Source organism: Bacillus rossius, chromosome 6 (assembly GCF_032445375.1).
Source record: "Bacillus rossius redtenbacheri isolate Brsri chromosome 6, Brsri_v3, whole genome shotgun sequence".
Lineage (NCBI taxonomy): Eukaryota > Metazoa > Arthropoda > Insecta > Phasmatodea > Bacillidae > Bacillus > Bacillus rossius.
The window spans coordinates 47,977,344-47,997,768 of NC_086334.1; the positions used below are offsets into that span (position 1 = coordinate 47,977,344).

Consider the following 20,425-nt stretch of genomic DNA (forward strand, 5'->3'; position numbering starts at 1 on the left):
AATTTTTGAATAGCGTTAATAATTTTGACCCTCACAATATCATTTGTTACAATTTTATGTTCATGAGTTGGATTTTTAAGATAATTATAGCATCATTTAACATCTGTTTTTATTTGTTTGAGTTATTCACAAACAAAGGCACCCAGGTATGCTTGAAGGTGTGAAGGCATCTATAAAACTGCAGAAATAGGAGTTGTTTTTAACATTAGACACATTTTCCCTTGTCATCAACAACAGTTCTGATTAAGAGTATTTTGTTAACTACACATAGTGACAGATGTTTTGTTACAAAATGGACATTTATGAATTCTCTTACTAATTTACAGTTTGTTTTCACATGTCTCTCCGTTTTGTACCCCAGCTAAAGAAACTATCCAAGAATTTAAATTGAATTTGTTAATTCTGTGCCAGCAACATAATCTCCACTAGTTTGTACGTAAATTAATGGACTTCCTAAAAGTCTAAGCAAACTTTTTTAAACTTTATACTTTATAAGCAGTGTAGGCATGCAGCTTTAATTTACAAATTTCCTTTAGTTCCTCTTCAGTTTTCCGCTTTGGGAATGAATAAAAAACATTATCTGATTACTTAATTCTGTGAGCAGTACTGTAACCAACTACATAGCAATTTGCACTACCTTTTCGCTTTTTATAAGTATCCACATTGCTAATCATTTTGACAACCCCCTGAATGTGGTGATGTGCAGTGTTTCAATCCTCACAGTCCAGCAGTTAGTTACCACGTTTGCCACCATAGTAGTGCGCATGGTGCCTAGCCCAAAATTTTCTTGAGCCAAAATTCTCTATCCCCCCAGCTCTAATAAATATGTTCAATGTTTACCTGTTTATAACTAAAAATGATACTAGGGGTAATGGCAGTAAAGGTAAATATAACCCACAACAAAAATTGATTTAAATCAGCCATTAGTACCTTCATGCATGTGCATCAATGTCACTGCCGTGTTAATAACAAAGACAGAACAGAGATGTAGATCACTTTCTCATAGTTCTCAAGCTAACAACTTCCACTTAACAGCCACCAGCAGTGAATAAGTTCATACTATCCAAAAGAATAATCACTGATAGGTGATAGCTAACAGTCTAAGACTTAATTTTATAATGCTGCCCTCTAAACAGTTTTAGGTAACTAACCAACATAAAATAACTCCAGGTTATTTTCTTGTTTCCATGTACTCTAGCTTAAGTTGCCACAAACATAGTCGATAATAAAAAAGTAGAGTACACATCCAACTCACATCTAAGTGTTCCTTATATACAGTTTCCAGACCGATATCTTCTTCATCCAAGTCTTCATCATCGTCGTCATCTTCTTCCTCCAGTCCTCCTTCGTCATCATCATCTACACAGAATGTAAACAAATAAATATATAATAGTCAATCTAACACCCTCCTCCCCAAATTTAGTTGAAACCTGACGATAAGGCTAACTACATTGCAGAATTCAAGTAAAATAAACACAGAACGAGATCTTTACCATCTAAAATGGAACCCCACATAAGCAGCATAATGGACATCTTTAATTACTTAACACAAGAAAGTTGAAATTTTTTTAAGTGATTAGGTACTGTGCATGGGGTACGAAACTTGAGGGGTAACTATGATGACAAGGTAAGTAGAAGGGATGTGAGAGGGGTGTTGGACAGTCACCTTTGTTAACTACCCCATCTCTCGAAGTAACGCCCTAATCCATTCCAGGAAAACAATGCTGAAATGCTGATCAGAACAGCAATGACTGAATAAGTTTTTTTTCGAAAGTGTATGTTAATAAAAGAGATATGCATGTAACATTGTTAACAAACAAATTCACGTGTCCTCTGATGCAATACACTTATAATACGAAACTGAAGACACAAAATTTCAACATAGAATTCTTTAAAATAATGCTGACCGTGATAAATATATGCAAATTGTGTTCAAACTAATTTTCTGAGCGAGAATCGCACAGTTTCTGCACCAGAAGCTAGAATTCGCTGCCGGAGCAGCTACGCCACTATCGAATCATTCAATTTACAGAGTGAAATTTTGGAACTCTATAATGAAATGGAAGAGAAGGGAGAAGAAAGAAAGAAAAAAATCCACCTGGCTTTAGACCTGATATTTTACAAGGAATTTTATTAAAATACTGCCCATCTTGTTAAAACCCACTAAAAAGTTAGTTAATACTACAACGTTTGATGACTGTTCACAGTGGCTGTTACACATTTCCATTCCTTGACTTCCACTGCATCCACGAAATTACTCCCACCAAATGCTGCATACAGAAAGCTAAGATGTTACACATTAAAATTCATTTTCCAATCATGTAAGTGTGCTTGCTGACTACCATTTTAATCAACAACTACTTCTGTTAGAACCAAATTACACTATTTGTAAATCTCTAAATACATTTAAATAAATGTTTAAAAAACATTTGAAGATTTAACAACCGAAACTTCAATTACAGTGTAAATAAATACAAAAATGGCAGTCTACATAACACTGCTAGGGCACAACATTCATAAGCAGGTGCTAAGAACATTTCTCAGTTACAAAATGGTAGTGTTATTAATTTACAAAATATGACAAGATTTAAAATAGCAAAACTTTACATTTTCTAATATTATTAAGATTATTTAATCTGTTAATGTAATTCCTGACCGTGTCTGGCATGATTTGCCACCAGTGCAACTTTGTAGGCCTGAGCTTACTAGCCCTGAAAGCTTCTGGCTTTTAGCACCAGATCTGTTGCTGACATGTGGGATGGTATAATATAAACATCGGCTTAACACTCGGGCATCAAGAGATATCTCTGCCTTATATTAATCACTATATTGAATGGGCTTAAGTAAATATGCAATGAAGGAAGAAGAAAATACAGTTTGTTGATTTTTCACAATAATTTGTTGTATTGTATTTAAGCTTCACAAGTACTGTTGCTATTGCGCACGTATGGAAGTAAAAATTGAGTTAATGAACAAAATCACTAAAATCAAATCTACGACTGCACTACTTCAAATGTCATACTTTACTGGCGTTGGTACTCCAAAACAGAGCAAATCAAACAGCGTTACTTCGAGGGCAGGTGTACATGCATTTGAAATGCAACATACTTGTTTAAAGAAAGGAATGCAGTCAGCAATGTGATATCAATATTCAATCAGAATGAAGGATGCAAAATTCATTTAGTGAAACTAGTCGTGTTATAAAACAGTGGATAAAAAATAGTTTGGTGGCCATCAAAACATGTTTTGTTAAAATACATCTTGCTACCAACTATTTTCAGTTGAAATCAAAATTTTGCTGTCAGTGATAAGCCACAGCAATGACACAAACATTATTTTGTTGTCACTACAAAATATTTAATGGCAGGTACACAACTTTCTTTTTGGTTCAGAAATGACAGCAAAACTACAGGAAATGGAACAAAAGATTAATACTAAAAGAACTTAAAGGATTTTTACAGAAAATCCTGGTTGAAGGTTTCTTTAGGTACTTAGATATTTAGATTTAATAATGTAAATTTTATTAAAAAGTTAAAATTGATTGTATTTATTGGTTTAGTGCTAATTTTTTGAAACTTAATATGGAATAAATAAGTGGGTTGTACTGTATTTAACAACACTTTATTATTCAATATTGTTTAAAGCTGCTGTGTGGTGGTTATTATTATTAATATAGTGTTGCTTTCAGACACACATGTCCATATTCCCATTTACACACACAAATTCACACATACATAAACATGTAAAGTATACTCCAAATACTATACTAGTATCTCTAAATCAACCAACCCAATCCTAGAGTAACAAGTTAATACACACATTAAATAATTTTAAAATTAGATGGGGTTACAAACCACTTAATAGTTAATAACCTAAAATAAGTTTCAGGATTTATACTATGTTAAATACACTACATGTGGTTTATACTTCTCATTGCTGTTTGATAGGTAAATCAATGCATGCTTGAATCTCTTTGGGGGTAAATTTGTGTTTATAGTGTACCTCATTAGGTAACCCAAAGTTACTTTAGGAAAAGATGATGAATATCAAAAAATATATACAACTTATTCCTTGGAACAATTTGCAATACAGTGGAATTTAGACATTTGTACATGAAAATCTGCGACTTGACCAATGAAAATGTTAACATTCTACAAGTAACAAAGTGAATAATAGTTTAGCTTTCAATCTCAATTTCACAAATTTTTTATACACACACAAAACAAGTTTATGTACACACTATTCTCTGTAGTTCTGATGCTTAGAATCATAATATTAAAAAATCGGAATTTTTCATTGGGTAGACACAGCCATGCTGTCACAAAAATTTGCCGTTCAGGAATTGTGGGGCATAAGCAGGGAATTCCATAACAAGCTATTTTTCTTAAGAAACGTATCAATAAATGCAAGCCTGAGAAGTTACAGGAGTGAATAGAATGGCGCAAATTTGAATTTCACATGCATAAGGATACTATATTGGTTAAGAGAGTGTGCGAGTGCAGTGATATTCAAACGCTCCAGGAGCAGCAGGCAATGAGGCCAGGTGCAGACATCTCGAATTAATCAAATTCACTAGCAACCAGCAGCTTGGTGTACCATGGCTGGTTGACTATGGTACATTTATACATTTGGCTATGTGCAATTAACAGAGGGTTTGACTGTTAGTGAGTACAGGACTGCGATTACGTATTTAACAAACAGCAATAGCACGTGGCTAATATAGTAAAACCCTGTTAAGAAGTCTCAAGTACAAGGCAGGGAAGTTAATATCCTATAAAATAAAATCAAGCAATCCATGCGAGCATAAAAACTAAAAGCAACAAACCTTCACTATCATTTCCATTCACTTCGTCATCTTCAGCTTCACTGTCCTCTGCTTCCTTGTCTTCCATGTCAAAACTACAAAGATGAAAAATACCCACAAACATGTTTGCAAAAACATTTTACGCAAGCAACATACCTACTTGTAAGTCTGTCATTATTCTCAAAATTTAGACAATTCAGTAAAACACAATGCACAATACTATTATCTTTCCATCAGAGCTGTTCTGTCAATGAAATCACATTCCATACATCTGTAATCATTTTTGAAAGTGTAGATGTAATGAGATCAAATGGTTTTCACTATACAGTGAAACCCCGTATTTACGTTAACGGTATTTACGTTTTCCCGTTATTTACCTCCTTTGTTTTTGGCCCAATTTATTTTCCATAAGGCGGTATATGTCGTTTTCACGCTTGTTACGTCGGAAAAGTTGCTTCATTCCCGTTATTAACGTCTCGTTCAGTGTTTACAAACACCGAAACATGGCCGCCATAGAAGAAAGATACATCAAAAGCTGCGTATGTGAATGCGTTCGCGTCGTGAACAGTGCAAGTAACCTTGCACTATTCACAGTACTTATATTTCCACAGCTTTCCGCTACGAGCGCTGGTAGTATCATTGGCTTTAGCGGTAAATGTATTGGACACATCTTTAACTCTTTGTCGTTATTAATATCTGTGAGAAAATGGAGAAAGTGAAACAACGAAAAACTATTACCGTTGCCGATAAAATTAAAATAATTGCCAAATTCGACGAATATGTTGGATCACGTGTGGACCTTGCGAAAGAACTTTCAATCCCTGTGAGTACTCTTAACACCATCATCAAAAGCCGAGAAACCATCACTGCAAATGCCGCGCAATGTGGGCCAAGTGCTAAAAAACGTAAATATGTGAAGGACTCGAAATTCAAACAGCTGGAAGATATTCTTCTTGAGTGGTTTTCTGGTGCACGTGCCGCAAATTTACCAATAAATGGTACAATACTGAGAGAAAAAGCACGTGTTATTGCCTCTAGGCTGGGAATTCAAGATTTCTCAGCTTCCAATGGATGGATTGATCGGTTTAAGCAGAGTCACAATATTGTTTACAAGGTGGTTTGTGGCGAAAGCAAAAGTGTGGATGAGGAGACTGTGGAACATTGGAAGGAAAAGCTACAGGAAAAAATTGCTGGGTTCGACCCGAAAAATGTTTTCAATGCCGACGAAACAGGGTTGTTTTTCAATGTTCTACCAGACAAAACCTTTAGTTTTAAAGGGGAAACGTGTCACGGAGGTAAGCTCAGCAAGCAACGGATTACTGTGTTATTGCTTACCAATGCAGATGGAAGTGAAAAATTCCCCCTTTATGTCATTGGCAAAGTGAGGAAACCTCGATGTTTTAAAAACATCAAGTCACTCCCAACAAAGTACGAAGCAAACACCAAAGCCTGGATGACCAATGCTTTGTTTCAGAGCCAATTGCATGCATTTGATTCAAAAGTGGCTTTGCAAAATAGGAAAGTTCTTCTTTTCATAGATCAGTGCTCTGCTCACAAAGCAACCATCCAGCTTCGTAACACTGATATTGTCTTCTTCCCAGCAAACTGCACGAGTGAGCTACAGCCCCTTGACTTGGGTATCATTCAGGCATTCAAGTTTTTGTACCGCAGATACCTAGTTTCAAGGGCAGTAACAATGCTTGATGTTGGAAAAGACCCTTCTTTGATGAAGATAAATCTGCTGACTGCATTTCATTTTAGTGCAAGAGCCTGGAAAGAAGTGTAAACATCAACAAATCAAAACTGCTTTGCAAAAGCTGGATTTGTGTTCCCAGTAAAGCCTTACACTCTCAGTGAAGAAGATTACAGTGACATTGAAGATGTTGAAGGACATGAGAGGGTGTTGCAGGAGAAAATATTTCAAGATTACGTGGATGTGGACAGTCAGGTGATCACTTCGGAAGTGCAATGTATAGAAGATATTGTAGAAAGCCATGTCAGTACTTCTCAACAGGATACTGATGAAGATGATGATGATGAAGAAGTGACAACACCCACGAGTAAAGATGCTCTTGCTGCTCTTCAAACTCTGCGAGACTACATTGGAGTATCTGCTGGTGAAAACTGTGATGGTGTTTTTGATAATTTTTATACTTTAGAGAAGCAGATCATGTGCATGAACACTCAAAGATGCAAGCAAACCAAGATTTCTGATTATTTTACAAAGAAATAGACCTAAGTTAGGCATGAAAGTTTTTGCACATAAGCCTACAAAACTTTTTTATGGTAACATTTTATCATGGCACACATTGCTTCAGTGTTGTATTCAGACAATTTTATAAGTTATATGTTGTAAATTTATTTTGGTTTACATAGGCATAATGAAGGATTTTTTTTAAAGATATTTCGTTCACTGTGTCTTTTTTTGATGTCTCTGACTACTGAAGTAAAAGGAGTGCATTAAACCAGGTATGTTATATTTTAAAAATATGTTTCCCTCAATTTACACTTTCCTGGTATTTACACTTTTTGTCTCTGTTCCCCTGAAAAGTGTAAATAAGGGGTTTCACTGTATACACTTTTGCTTTCTTCTAAACAAATATAAAACCTAACATTGAATGTGCGCCAAACAAAACAACACTAAACTTCCAAGACAACACATTTATTAGCAGAGTTGTGCACACCACTATCTCCATCCATCTCACGTGAACTTAACTACAAAGGTCTGTAATGCACTGTTAGATGACTCTTTCACACAATACATAGATTGCCTTAACAGATGAGATATTAAAATAAACTATACATATTTGGTGGCTTTTTGATATTATTTTTTGCACACAAATTTTTTTTTAAGTATTGTGCACCATGCTAATAAATGATGTCACTAGTACAATACTTTAAGGGGCCCACCTGGCCAGAGGTATGTTAGTGAGGCGGATTGATGATAAGTTCGTAGATACACCTCACTGGGATATATTAATTTAAAAAAGCTTGTACAGTAAAAGGTCCATTATCAGGCATGTCAGGACAGGGTCATGCTGGATTAGCAATTTTGCCAGGTAACTGTATGCAATTAAGGTCATTCACTGGAATATCAAATATGAAATGTAACCTTCTAGAAAACAGGAAATGCTGTACTGAAATGAAAATTGACTAAAAATGCCGGCAAAACAATAGTGTGACATGACCACCAGGCCAACAGTTCAAGGTAAATGTTGTATCTGTATCCTTTACTGCAGTCAACCTCAGCTCAGGACTGGCTTAGTATCAACCACCCCAGTTCAGTACAGTTGTGTGTGTATGTGTATCTAAGAGTAAAATTCTCAATCTGGATACTTTTGTCCACTCCCAGTTAATTTCAGTTTTAAATGTTGCAATAAATAATTGGTTGGACAAGGACCTATTATCTACAAAAATTACAGACTCACTAACAGATGTTTCACATAAAAACCATGTACTTATCCTCTGTTGAGCTATTTATTAACATTTTTCCATTAACAACTCCCCTCCCCCCTCCACACCCCCAAAATTATAAATCAGTTAAAAAATAAATAAAACCAGAAGTATTTTTTTTTTTTAGAAGTTAGGAATTTAAACCTTGGGCACTAATTGTTTGCACTCACCACAATCCTAAATATACAAACAGCCATACTTAATACTTTTGAAATGGCAGGCTTTACATGTTACATACGGGTTATTCAACTTATGTTCTATGTTGTGTGGAAAAAAAAATGTAACCAACCATCTAGAATTTGTATTTCAATGTAATTAGTTGCAAAAACTTGCAAATTATGTTGATCAGTGATAGTTACACTGGTTATTATACAACAGAAATTTCATTATGTATATAGCCAATCCACTATTTAAAAATGAAACTGAACTATTACTAAGAGGAAGTCGTATAACATATTTGTAAATTCTATAATTGTCAAAAGTGTGTGATGAGTAAAATTTATATATATATTTTTTCAAAAGAACCACCACTAACTGGCTATCCTCAGTGGTCTAGTAAAGGTACCTTAAGGGCTGCAAGAAGCAGACTTTCTGGTTGAATCAAATTCTAAACAAACATTGAAATATTCCACAAAAGTATGATCTTATCGACATTTGAATAACTTCTTAGAAATATGAATTTCACAGGGTAACAATTTATGTAAATGGCTTGCATAATGCTTAAATCTTTTGTTTTAAACACAGAAACTACATGATGAAATTTTTTAGTAATCCACCTCAAATTAGAACTTGTTAAATGAAATAATTTAACATTAAATTATGGCATTTGAACAAATAATGTTTCCATACCTTCCCCCCCCCCTTTTTTTTCCACTTGCAATTTATGACGAATTCAATGAAACTGTATATGCATCACAGGCATTACATTTTATCATTCAATCATGCAGCTTTAGTATTTTAATTTTTACTATTTTTGTATAAATTTGAAATTACCTGTTATGCCAAAATATTTGTTAGGTATGTCTTTTGTTAAAAGCCTAAATGGAATCATTAGAAAATGGCACAAAAAATACAGTGCAAGACATCCAAAAGTTATAGATGAAATAAACTGCATTCCCTATTAATTTTTTATTTTAACAATGCACACATTTCTCTTGGAATGTAAATCTCTCTAGCTATCTATTTAGCACTTAACTAGATAGGCCCCTAAACCCCTTGCCTGCCTAGCTTGCAGTGTGGAATCAGTAGCAGTGTGGGAAAAGTAATTAACTACTAGGGGAGGGAGTAAAAAAAAGGAGCTGACACAAAATATAACAGACATCACTCAAAAGTCAAAAGCTCATACAAGGGACAAAAGGAAGTAAGTTTTACAATAAACAAGCTATCATGGTCATTGAACGTGGCCAATACATGAGATCACTGTAGAAGGAAGGCTACATATAGTGTCTCAGTTTGCAGTAGTACCAAGTGATTGGCACCTACTATTGCCACATTGATACTAACCGGATTTTCAACATTAATTTTAACCTTATTCTGTACAACATTTTTCATTATAATAGGTTTTAATTTTTGCATTTTGTTAATTTTTCTAATATAAATATAGTGTCAATCGACAGTATATTTTGAAGTTGTCTTTCTAAAAAAAAAAATACAATTCAATGCTAAACACAAATTATTATTTCACAGGATAAAACATTTGTTGCAGGGCATTCAATTAAATTCTGTGATTTTCTCTCGTCAAAATTGTGAATATTAAATTACAGAAAAAAATGTTCACAAAAATGGTTGAATCCAAGATGGCATCATTCAGAAGTAAAAATTGAATATCATCAAATGATGATGAAATACACAAAGAACATGTGTTTCCGATATTCTCGATCCAAATTTTTCTGGAAAAAATATTTTCAGTACCTTATAAAGCTGAGTCTAAAACACAGTGCTAATGGCAGGTCCATTAAAATGAATACTGCAAACCAAGGATGAGACACAATATGGTATAAAACACCTACCAAGAAACTTATAAAGTTGAAGCGTTTTACATTATCAAAAGAAAAGACAACTTACATAATTAAATGAACATTATTTTGTTTTGGTTTTTAATTTGTCTATGCTAGTTTCTTAACTCAAAATCCTTAGAAACACAACTGCTAAAAATTTTAACCAATACAAGTGTGAACTACACACTTGCTTAAAATATTCCACTGAAAATGTTTTTAAAATATAGCACTACAAAATCAATAGTTTAGTAAAAATTATTACGTTTTATGTTAAAAGTTACTTTCCAAATCAAAATAAAAAAAAAATTACACTTACCCATCAAGATACTTAAGACTTGGAATAAGATTGAAGACCTTTTCTCTGTAATCATCAATCGACGTTGCTTCGTTGTTAAACAAGTCCAAATACTTCAAGTTTTCAAATACTTTCTGTTGAATAAACAAGCATGTTACTAAATGAAAATTTAAACTTTAAAAGGTGAAAAATAATAATAACAATAAAAAAATCTTAATTACTCACCAATGGTTCAAGTGTGTCGAGGTCTTTGATTTTATTACCACTAAGGTTAAGATGTGTCAGTTTTGGGCTTGTATATAACAAATTTAGACCACCAGATATCCTGTTATCACTCAGTTCCAGCTGCAAAAATATAATTGATCAAAAGTCACTATAAATACACACCATAAAGTATCACAATAAACTCTTCAACTTAAAACTATCTATAATATTTTAAAATAATAAATTGAAAGAGCAAACCACTAAATCATTTAACTGAAAATATATTTAAGCAAAAATTTTACTTACAGGCATGTCTTAATTGAATTAATAATATAAATCAAGGTATTAACATAGCTTACATAGATTGGCACTGCATTAGTGAAGTATATAATTATTTAATTAAAAAAAAAAAAAAGACTAACAAGGGGAAGGTACGGGTTTGGTAATTCACTTTGGGACAAGATTTGTAGCATTGCACAATAAAGATTTGTTATATACATATATTTTTTTTTGGGTCATAAGAATATTAAGAATAACTTTGATATGAAGGATAATTATTTAATATATAGATAAGGATAATTGCTCAGATCTGTTAAGAATTGTTATTAATTACTTTGGTTAAATTTCATGGAAAGCCTTAAAATACTTATTTCCTTGAGATACTTAATTATTAATTTGAGGGTTAATTCCAGTCCATAATAATTAATTTTGATATTTAATAATTAATTTCAGTAATTGTTTTGTTTAAAGCAGTGTAGACTATAATTTTACAGGATATCATTTTTAAACTGAAATTTCTAATACGGTATGAATTTCAACTTTGATTACTAAATTTTGAACATTGTATTTAATTTTTTGGGGAATTTTAAATTCTATAGGATATTGCTAGTGTAATATTTTGAGAATAGTCTGGAAGATACAGAAGGAAGAGCGGACAGGCGCGACACCCTGGCGCCAGAAAGTTATTTTTCACCTTGTAAATGTGTGTTTGGGATTTACGCGTCACGTGGACACACAGCTATAGCGACCGTCTGGTAGGTTCTCTGGAGGCTACCACTAGCCAGCCAATCAGGGCGAGCCCTGGCATGGAGTGATGCGCCCTTCCGAATTTCCTTATATGGTCATGTTTCTGAATTCTGTACTCTGATTGGTCAGTTGGCCCACGGGGTTGCCTCCCTTGTTTTCAACTTTACAAGGGAAGATAATCTCGTCAACCAAGTCACTTGTTGCTCGATCATTGCTGAACCCGGTCGCGTCGTCGGCAAGTCACGACACAGAATGGAAAGTCACTAAGGGACAATTTAACGCCTAGGGACTGGGGCCAGGCCGTATTTTTTTAACTTAAGTTCTTTATTTTTTCGGACTAATTAATTAGAAATTTAGGCCCTAGGCGTCGGCATCGGCCCGACTTCGTGTGATTACGATCCGCGATCGACTGTACCTTGAGTTATGTAGTTAACCAAGGGACATTACTAAAGTATATTTTTTTTTGGCGAATGACAAGACTCCTCGACCGTCAACGGCAATATGTATGGTGTTGTGGTATGTATTTGGACCTCATCCTATCAAAATTCAAAGACATCGTAAAAATTTGTATAAGAATAGACAAAAAACTGTGCAAGTAACAAAGTTTTCTAACTAAATTCATTTGTAAAATTGTGTACTGAGGCCATGTAACGATGAGAAAAAACTTTTATTTTTGAAAGAAATAAACAAAGGTAATTTAATAAACTCTTTTATTTCCAAATAACGTAAAACGCAACCATCGTAATGAAAAATTCCTAAAGAACATTGATTGTCTTTGTCTTGTTACGTTTCTCTGTGTGCGTAGCCGGGCCACACATACAACGTAACAGACTGTATATAGGTGGTATCCCTTTAGGGTGTTCAAATCTAAAAACAAGCAAGCACAATGGCCAGCCAATTTTGAGAAAAAAAACCTTCAATTATTTGAGCTCAGATTATGTACTAATAAGTATCACTTCGTTGGCAGCCACTGAGCAGCTTAGTCAATAGCAATCTTGGCCACTGCCAAGTCGTTCAGGGTTCGAACCTTGGTCATGATCACTTTGTGTGTTTATTTTATGTTTTATTTGTCTTAAACAAAAAATTAAAATATATATCTATTTTTATTAAAAAATTAAAAAAAATATACAATAAAAATAATAAGTATATTGATAAAGGTTTATACAAAATTATAATTAGATTTATCAATAAATTATAACTAAAACATTTACAACATGCATTAAAACTAGACACAAACTTGTCTACTGAACTCTCCAAAACCATTTTGTCCTGACAAATAGTTATATGGATACTAGAGAGCAGCTGTTATTTTATTGAATACAAAAGAACGTTCCTTACTCTAAACGGTCTAATGGGACAACAGATTTAGTTAATTATTCTGTTGTATCAAATGTTTCAAAGGTTACAACTTGGTTGTTCATGTTTGGATTTTGAAAAGATAGTACTAATCCACGATATATCCTCCATAATACACAATAGTTTCAAAAGTTTACAGTAAAATGCCTGTAAGTGAAAATACTTTACCATCAGTTGACGATGAAACTGCTGAAGAATCGATAAATAGTGATAGTTCAAAAGAGAAGTTAACACATGCATTTGAATATTGTAAACGTTCGCTTGCTGAAAATAATTTAAATCATCGGAACGTTCAGCTCCAATTTCTCATGAAGCTATGGGTGTGGAAATATACAAGCATACTCTGCACATGTTAGCTGAAAAAAGTGTTTATAGGGATGAAGAGCTTATTTATGATAATGAACTACCGTGTTTTTTTCGCATAATCGTCGCACAATTTATTTTAAAACCAAGTTTGAAAAGTAGGGGTGCGACAATTATGTGGGGGAAAAAAAATTTGTTAGGTAAAGTTATTCATAAAAAAACTAGTTCATGGAAAGTACGTTTATTTAAAATAAAGGTGGAGTATACAAGAGCACGCCAAACAATTTATATTAATAATTCATTAAACAAAAACCTTTCTTCAACTTTAAATAGAAAACCCAAACTGTAACACGAACACATGCCACTTGAATCTGCGACGTGAACTAACGCGTAACTATTGCCGTAGTACGCATTTACCACGAAAGAATGCGGGCCATCAAATGTAGTTAACTCGGCACTCGACAGAGAAAGTGCGCGCTGCATGTACTCTGCGAGATATAGATATTTGACTACGTGCACGCGCTCTATACGGGAAGCAACATAACCAAACATGAATGATGCCAACTCGCGCTGGCCACACGTTCATAAGCGGTACACTGTGGCGATGTAGACGATGAGATAAAGGAAATAACGTTTAAAAAGTCTTTAAAAGAAAATTTACACGTCAGACAACTTCGTATTTCCGTTAATTAAATAAGTAAGTGGCAATGTCCGAATAAATATTAGATTTCTACTTTAAAATACATTGTTTGATACGGAATATATATCTACAGAAAGAGCTCGGCATCTAATAGCAGGACCAAAAACATCATTCGACGTTATCAAGAAGTTTTTTTATCCCAATTTTGACGGCTAAAAATATAGGTGCGGCGATTACGCGCGTGCGACGATTATGCGATAAAAGAGGGTAACTTATCTTTAGTTAGGCGTCGGAGCAAGACTTTTGCCGGCCACTACCACAGCACACTCTAAGTTCCATTCCACATTTATTTAAAAAAAAAAAATACTTTATTTCCTATTTAGAATGAGAATTCAATGGACAAAATACAAAGTTAAGAATTATTTAACCAACACTTCCAAACCTCTTTTTAATGCTTGTGCAGGCAGAATAAAATAATATAAAATAAAATAATGCAACTGCCAATATCTTACCTTCTCCAAGTTGGGTAATTTTGGAAAGCCTTTCAAGTTAGTGAGACCCACATTGATTAGACTCAATGTTTTAAGATTCACAAACTCATCTGTGAGACCGACAATACTTGTGCTTCTACAGTTGTCCAAATTCAATTCTATGATCTAGAAAGAAAATAAAAAAACATTGGTAAATTAACATTAGGTAACTGATAATTTTAATGAGCACAAATTATTGAAATAATATTTGCTCAAATATCACAATAGTTATTTTTGTTTTATTTGTGAGAGTTTCTTAAGGTCCATCAAAAATTGCAATGTCCCAAATTGCATCCGACAGTCACTGATCACCAATTGGTCCATGTCACCATTTGTCATGGGTGAGGTGGGCAAAGCCCTCTGTTCCTTACACATTGGTAAACTTTAAATTTTTGTCCCAATCTGTGTCATTAGGTAGCATAGAAGAACATTTGTGATATTTGTGTTTTCGGTTCCTATTTCAAAAGGGTAAACAGCCTTCTTAATAACTGAAGATAACAGACGGTGTGGTAGGAACACGGAGCCAAGAAGACAGACACAAAATATTGATCAGTACTGTCATTTTGTGACCAGTGATTTTCTAAGTCAGAACACACAAATTTATTTATTAGCATTTACTTTTGCCTTACACAATAAATAAATATTATTGAACTCACAACTTGCACAAGTTAAATGAATATTCAATAACTTAGCTGCATACCTACTTATATACAATGTACAAAAACAATAACCAAAAATTCATTTTGACGCTTTATATTTAATACAATCTGGTGACTACTTTAGTATCAGTATATTCGGACATCACAATCATAGACAGGCAAGCAATTAATTTTAGGATAAGGACACGGACTGCCTACAGGTTCGGACTGTTGTAGGCGGGCCTTTACAGAAAAAAAAGACAACCACACAAATATGTACACCCACATTTGTAAGCATACACTTTCATCCACGAGAGTTTACTATCTGTTGTACAAAAGTATAGTATAAACCAACCATCTTGCAAGCTGGGTTTTACAGGTGATTGACAAAATTCTGTTCGGAATTCTGGCAGAGCAAAAACAGCAGGGAGCCCTATGGCCCAGTTACACACTAACTGTTCTCAAAACACTTTTTCTAAGCTTAACACTTAATTTCATTGCTCATTAAACACTAAATGGTCAAATATCTTGTAACATTGCAAGACCCTGCCCTACCAGCTTTTAAAAGTATTTCTTAAAAGAATAAATATTATATTTTGTCAAAGTCGCAGTGACCTAGTTTCTCATGCTTTTACTTCATTATTTGTAATATTATGATTAATTTTAATATCTAAGTATTTTATTTAGAAAAGCTTCTTCACTATAATTTTACTGACTTTCCCATCGCTGGCTTGGGTATTATTTACTTAAGTGTGAATTTTAGTGTTTTATTGAATTTAAATACTTTATTGCATGTCAGTTTTCATTTACAATAATTGTATGTTTTTTATAGTGGTTTTAAGACAGTGAATATTGTATATAGAGAGAAAGAAAGATGTGTGGTGACACAGCGGCACTGAAAGAAGATAATTTATAGCATCCTGTGTGAGAGACAGATGTTAGCCCAGACTGTGGGAATAACTGACTGAGAAAACCCTGAATTGTGTTAAATGAAAAGGAGATGGAAGGTGTGAAAGGACAGAAACATGTGACATATCGAGAGGAAGCCCTCAAAGAAGAGGGGTTACATCATTATAAGTGTAAGAGTAAATGTAGCCAATAGTAAGGCAGTACTTCGGGAAAGTCTCCAGCTATCTGAAGTTTTCTTTAAGGTTTGGTAATGTGTGGTGTTTCGTCAGTTGTTGTTCAAGTACCATGTTATGAGGTTGTGCAGGATGCGGTGGTTCATGAATATAATAGCATGAGTTGTTAAGGATGGACAATTTCACGTCTGGATGCCCAAGCCCAGCCGCAGTTTTTTTTGCATCAAGTTTTAGACTTTTAACTAGAATTTATAGGACCCAAATGTGTGGATTAGGCCCAGGCGGTCCGTTGGCCATCCGGGATTTATTTTCCCATGCATCTGCATACCTAGATGACAGAGTTGCTAGGATATTAGTTTGTAAACGCAAAGAATAGTGAGTAACGATCGATGAACGTGTTTTCTTCCTGCCAGATCTATCGTGTAAAGAACATGTAACAAGTCTGTCGTTGAGACAAATAAAAATGGAAATGCATTTCTGATGTTTTTAGTGGGTAATTATTGTGAAGAGTTTAAAGTCATTTAACAGTCACAAACAGAATTTTACACCCCACTACATGCAACAGACTTAGAAAGATTTTTTAAAAGTGTTTTATGTTTGTGCAAGGAACATTGTCATCTTATCCAGGCACGATTGTGACTTATTGCAATTGGTGCACAACATATTTCAACACTCATTCCATAAGAATGTAGGATGGTAATAATGTAAATGATGCCATCTTGGTGACATTAGTATTATTATGGAATCTGGACCTAGAATAGTCATGAATTAATTTTCAGTTGTTTTAATAAGTACTTACCTAGTTATTTTTAATTCACTAAAACCACACAATTTTCCTCAACTTCAAAGCCCTTAACAGATACGGATTTTTTTGCAGATTCTAGTGGAATAATAGGGAGAATTATTACATTCAATGACTATACGGTATTAGAAACACTGTTGACCTGACCTAACCTAACTAACCTTTCACTTTCTTACAATCAGTTAACCACAACATAAAACACTCAATGCTGGGAAATACCTTTAAATCACACAAAACAAGAGGAAAAACAATATACGTAATTCCTTTGTGGTAAGCAGGAATATTATGCAGGAAACCTCCAACGAAACATATAATTGGTGTGGTACTCAACATTATGTTTAGTTCTCTGACTATACCACGACTATATTCTGGCTCAATCAAATACAGCCCCACACATTATCATTAGGATGTTTTGCTTATGTGTCAGGATCAACAAAATGCATACTATGATTTTGCTATATGCAGATAATCATGACAAATAATACAGTTACAAGTTACAGACCTGCCAACAACCCATCCAATCTTCAAAAGGAACGATGACAATAACATTACTATTGCTCTCAATTCTGCTCAACACCTACTGCCCTCAAACAACCCACGGTTTAATGTACATACACTTGCCTAATTCATTCTCGTCTATTCACCCTCTCCCACAGACTGTAACATTACAGATGCTCTGCTCCGTCATATGCTACACACATAATATACATGTTTAATGTAATACATTAATTTTTTTGGATATTTAGTGAAGCATAATATTTATTCTTATCTTTTCCTGGTATTGAAGGCTTAGCCAGCCACCTTTCACAGTTTAATTGTGGTAATTTATGTGTATTACATGATACTTTGTGAAGTAATTGTTTCATATCATGTAGGCTATCCAAGTTTATCTCTTGATCCTGATGGCATGATCTTGTGTGGTTCATGATATTTTCTATTTTAATTTAGCATGTCGAAAGATCCTGGCCATAACAAAAATATTACAATACAATATTAGGAAGTAAAATAATTCATGTTCGGATTTTTATTTGAGCTGATAAATCATATTTCAATGTTACATCACATTTTTTTTAATTGTATCCAGGATATTTTACTGTACTAAATTAAAACAGCAAGCATCATGTACTAAAGGATCAATGTATTCAGGATCATGCCATTAGGATCAATGGATAGGCTTGGGTACGCGATAGTGATATAGGTCTCTGTTCATTTTTGTAGTATAAACCATCCTAAAATAATAAGTTTATTTTAGGTTTGTTGGCTAGGTTAAAATTTGTATTAATGCAATTTTTTGTATGCGCTAACTTATTTTTCAGCCACTTTTTTACATAATTTATTTAGACACTAACCTATTTAGCTGGCTAACAGTGGTGTAGAGCTCAAAATTAAACATGTCCAAACTTCTCTAGTAAACCTGGCAAACAAAGTAGGTATTCATATTTTTATGGAGGCAAAGTATATTAATTTGTAAAATCATAAATATAAGCTACATAAAGCCTAACAGAAATGCAAATAAACACTATCACATTGAGAATAAAATTAATTTTTTGTAGCTACACATATATAGAACACACATGAAACAGAACACGAGACTATAATTACCAATTAAATTTCTATTACTCCCTGTGTATCATGAATTTAAGTCACAAACATATCAAGAGGAGTAAAGGGGATAAGAAACAGAAGTCTAACACAGGTCTGAAGTTATTTTAGGTAGGTATATTTTTGTAAGTGTTTATTTGACATGATTGTCAGGTTTCTACAGTAACTAAGTGTAATTATGTTATGGCATGTAACTTTTGATTGATATTAACATTTAAAAGTAATTAATATACTAATATTACTTAAATACCCTAATCTACATAATATTATTGAGAAATTACATCGGTACAGTAGTTCTGCAACTATGGTCAATTAATTAGCAACATAAAAATTTATAGTGAATGGATTTGGGGAAGGGAGGCAACAACGAAACATGTTCATTGCCCCCCCCCCCTTCCAAGAAATTTTATCCTGTCAAGGTTGCTATTTGAAAATGGGAGTGGAATCACTAATGACCATCCAGGTAGTAAATGTTTAATAGTGCATAAATCAGACTAAATAACGCGCGCTTTATCTCCACAATCAAGTACAACAAACCACCGGCCACCACACATTAATTCTTGTAACGCTCACAGTATTCTGAACACAGAATATAGTCTGATGAACGAAACACATTTATTTGGCTATTGTGTGGCAAATCAGGGTGCAGATGCAGGGACTATTTAAGCAATCGCGGTACAATCTTCCATTGGGCGCGAAGTGAGTCGCAGCGCAAACAGCTACCAGCAATGTCAGAAACAAGTAGCGCGCGTTTTGGTATGTATTACGTACTCATCACGGCAACTGCAACTCACATTGGAAATTGATTTTTTTTTCTCCCCATAATTTGTTGTGAAAAATGTGTCTACGTGCAAACAAGATGCCTACGCCACATCAGACCAGGGTCAAACACTGGCATCATGGCCGCTTGGTAACAACATTACTGTCATCAAATTATTTATTCCGTGAAATGTGTTACATCATGCTAAATGAACAGTCTTAAAAAAAATTTAAACGCTAGCAAATCCCTGTACATAAAAGTTATGATAAGTGGAACGAGAGAATTGATTAACATGTCAGTCAATGGTCAACCGAAAATGCCGCTTCTATGCTGACCTCAATTAGTACGGCAGCTTGGCTATGAACCTTACGAACACTGTCCTCATAAAAAAACAAACCTAGGCAAATGTGAGTTCAATAAATAAACATAGACGTAAACACAGCGTAGTGTTAATTAAGAGATTATATTGTGACAAACATGGCGTCTTAAAATACTTGAAACACAAAATGCTAATTAATGCAAGACCATTAATTTCGAGCACCAACATTTTATACTAACATATATCACAATATAAATTTCCACAATCAAAAAGCCGTACTGGAAAAAAAACCCGTATCAATAATTGGAACCAATCTCACACGATCGTTAAAAGCAGAAGCTTATTAAAAAAGAAAAATAGAAAAAAACATTTTAAGATAAATTAGCACGTATCAATATTTAAAAAGTCCTAGAAATATTACGATCAGTCTATCTTCGCAAAAAAATGCTGGCTACTTAAGAATTCTTTGCACACGTGGTTATTGTTAGAAAATTTAATAGCATCGGGCACACGTATTAAAAATAAATTCACAACAGGGCTTGTTACATTTGGCTTTTTTTACTTCAAATCTTTATCGTTGCAGAGCAATGCCCTTAAGATTTTACGAAGCGATA

General features: G+C 33.9%; 1 protein-coding gene across 1 annotated transcript in view; it reads right to left on the bottom strand.

Annotated features, from left to right (window-relative positions):
- Positions 1-20,425, bottom strand: part of LOC134533157 (acidic leucine-rich nuclear phosphoprotein 32 family member A) — a 34,974-nt gene that overhangs the window by 13,674 nt on the left and 875 nt on the right. Inside the window, exons 2-6 of the mRNA XM_063370515.1 lie at positions 14,591-14,734; positions 10,775-10,894; positions 10,571-10,683; positions 4,826-4,899; positions 1,256-1,359 (exon numbers count right to left, since the gene is read on the bottom strand). Of these exons, the coding sequence (XP_063226585.1) occupies positions 1,256-1,359; positions 4,826-4,899; positions 10,571-10,683; positions 10,775-10,894; positions 14,591-14,734 (555 nt within the window). The remainder of the gene's footprint in view (positions 1-1,255; positions 1,360-4,825; positions 4,900-10,570; positions 10,684-10,774; positions 10,895-14,590; positions 14,735-20,425) is intronic.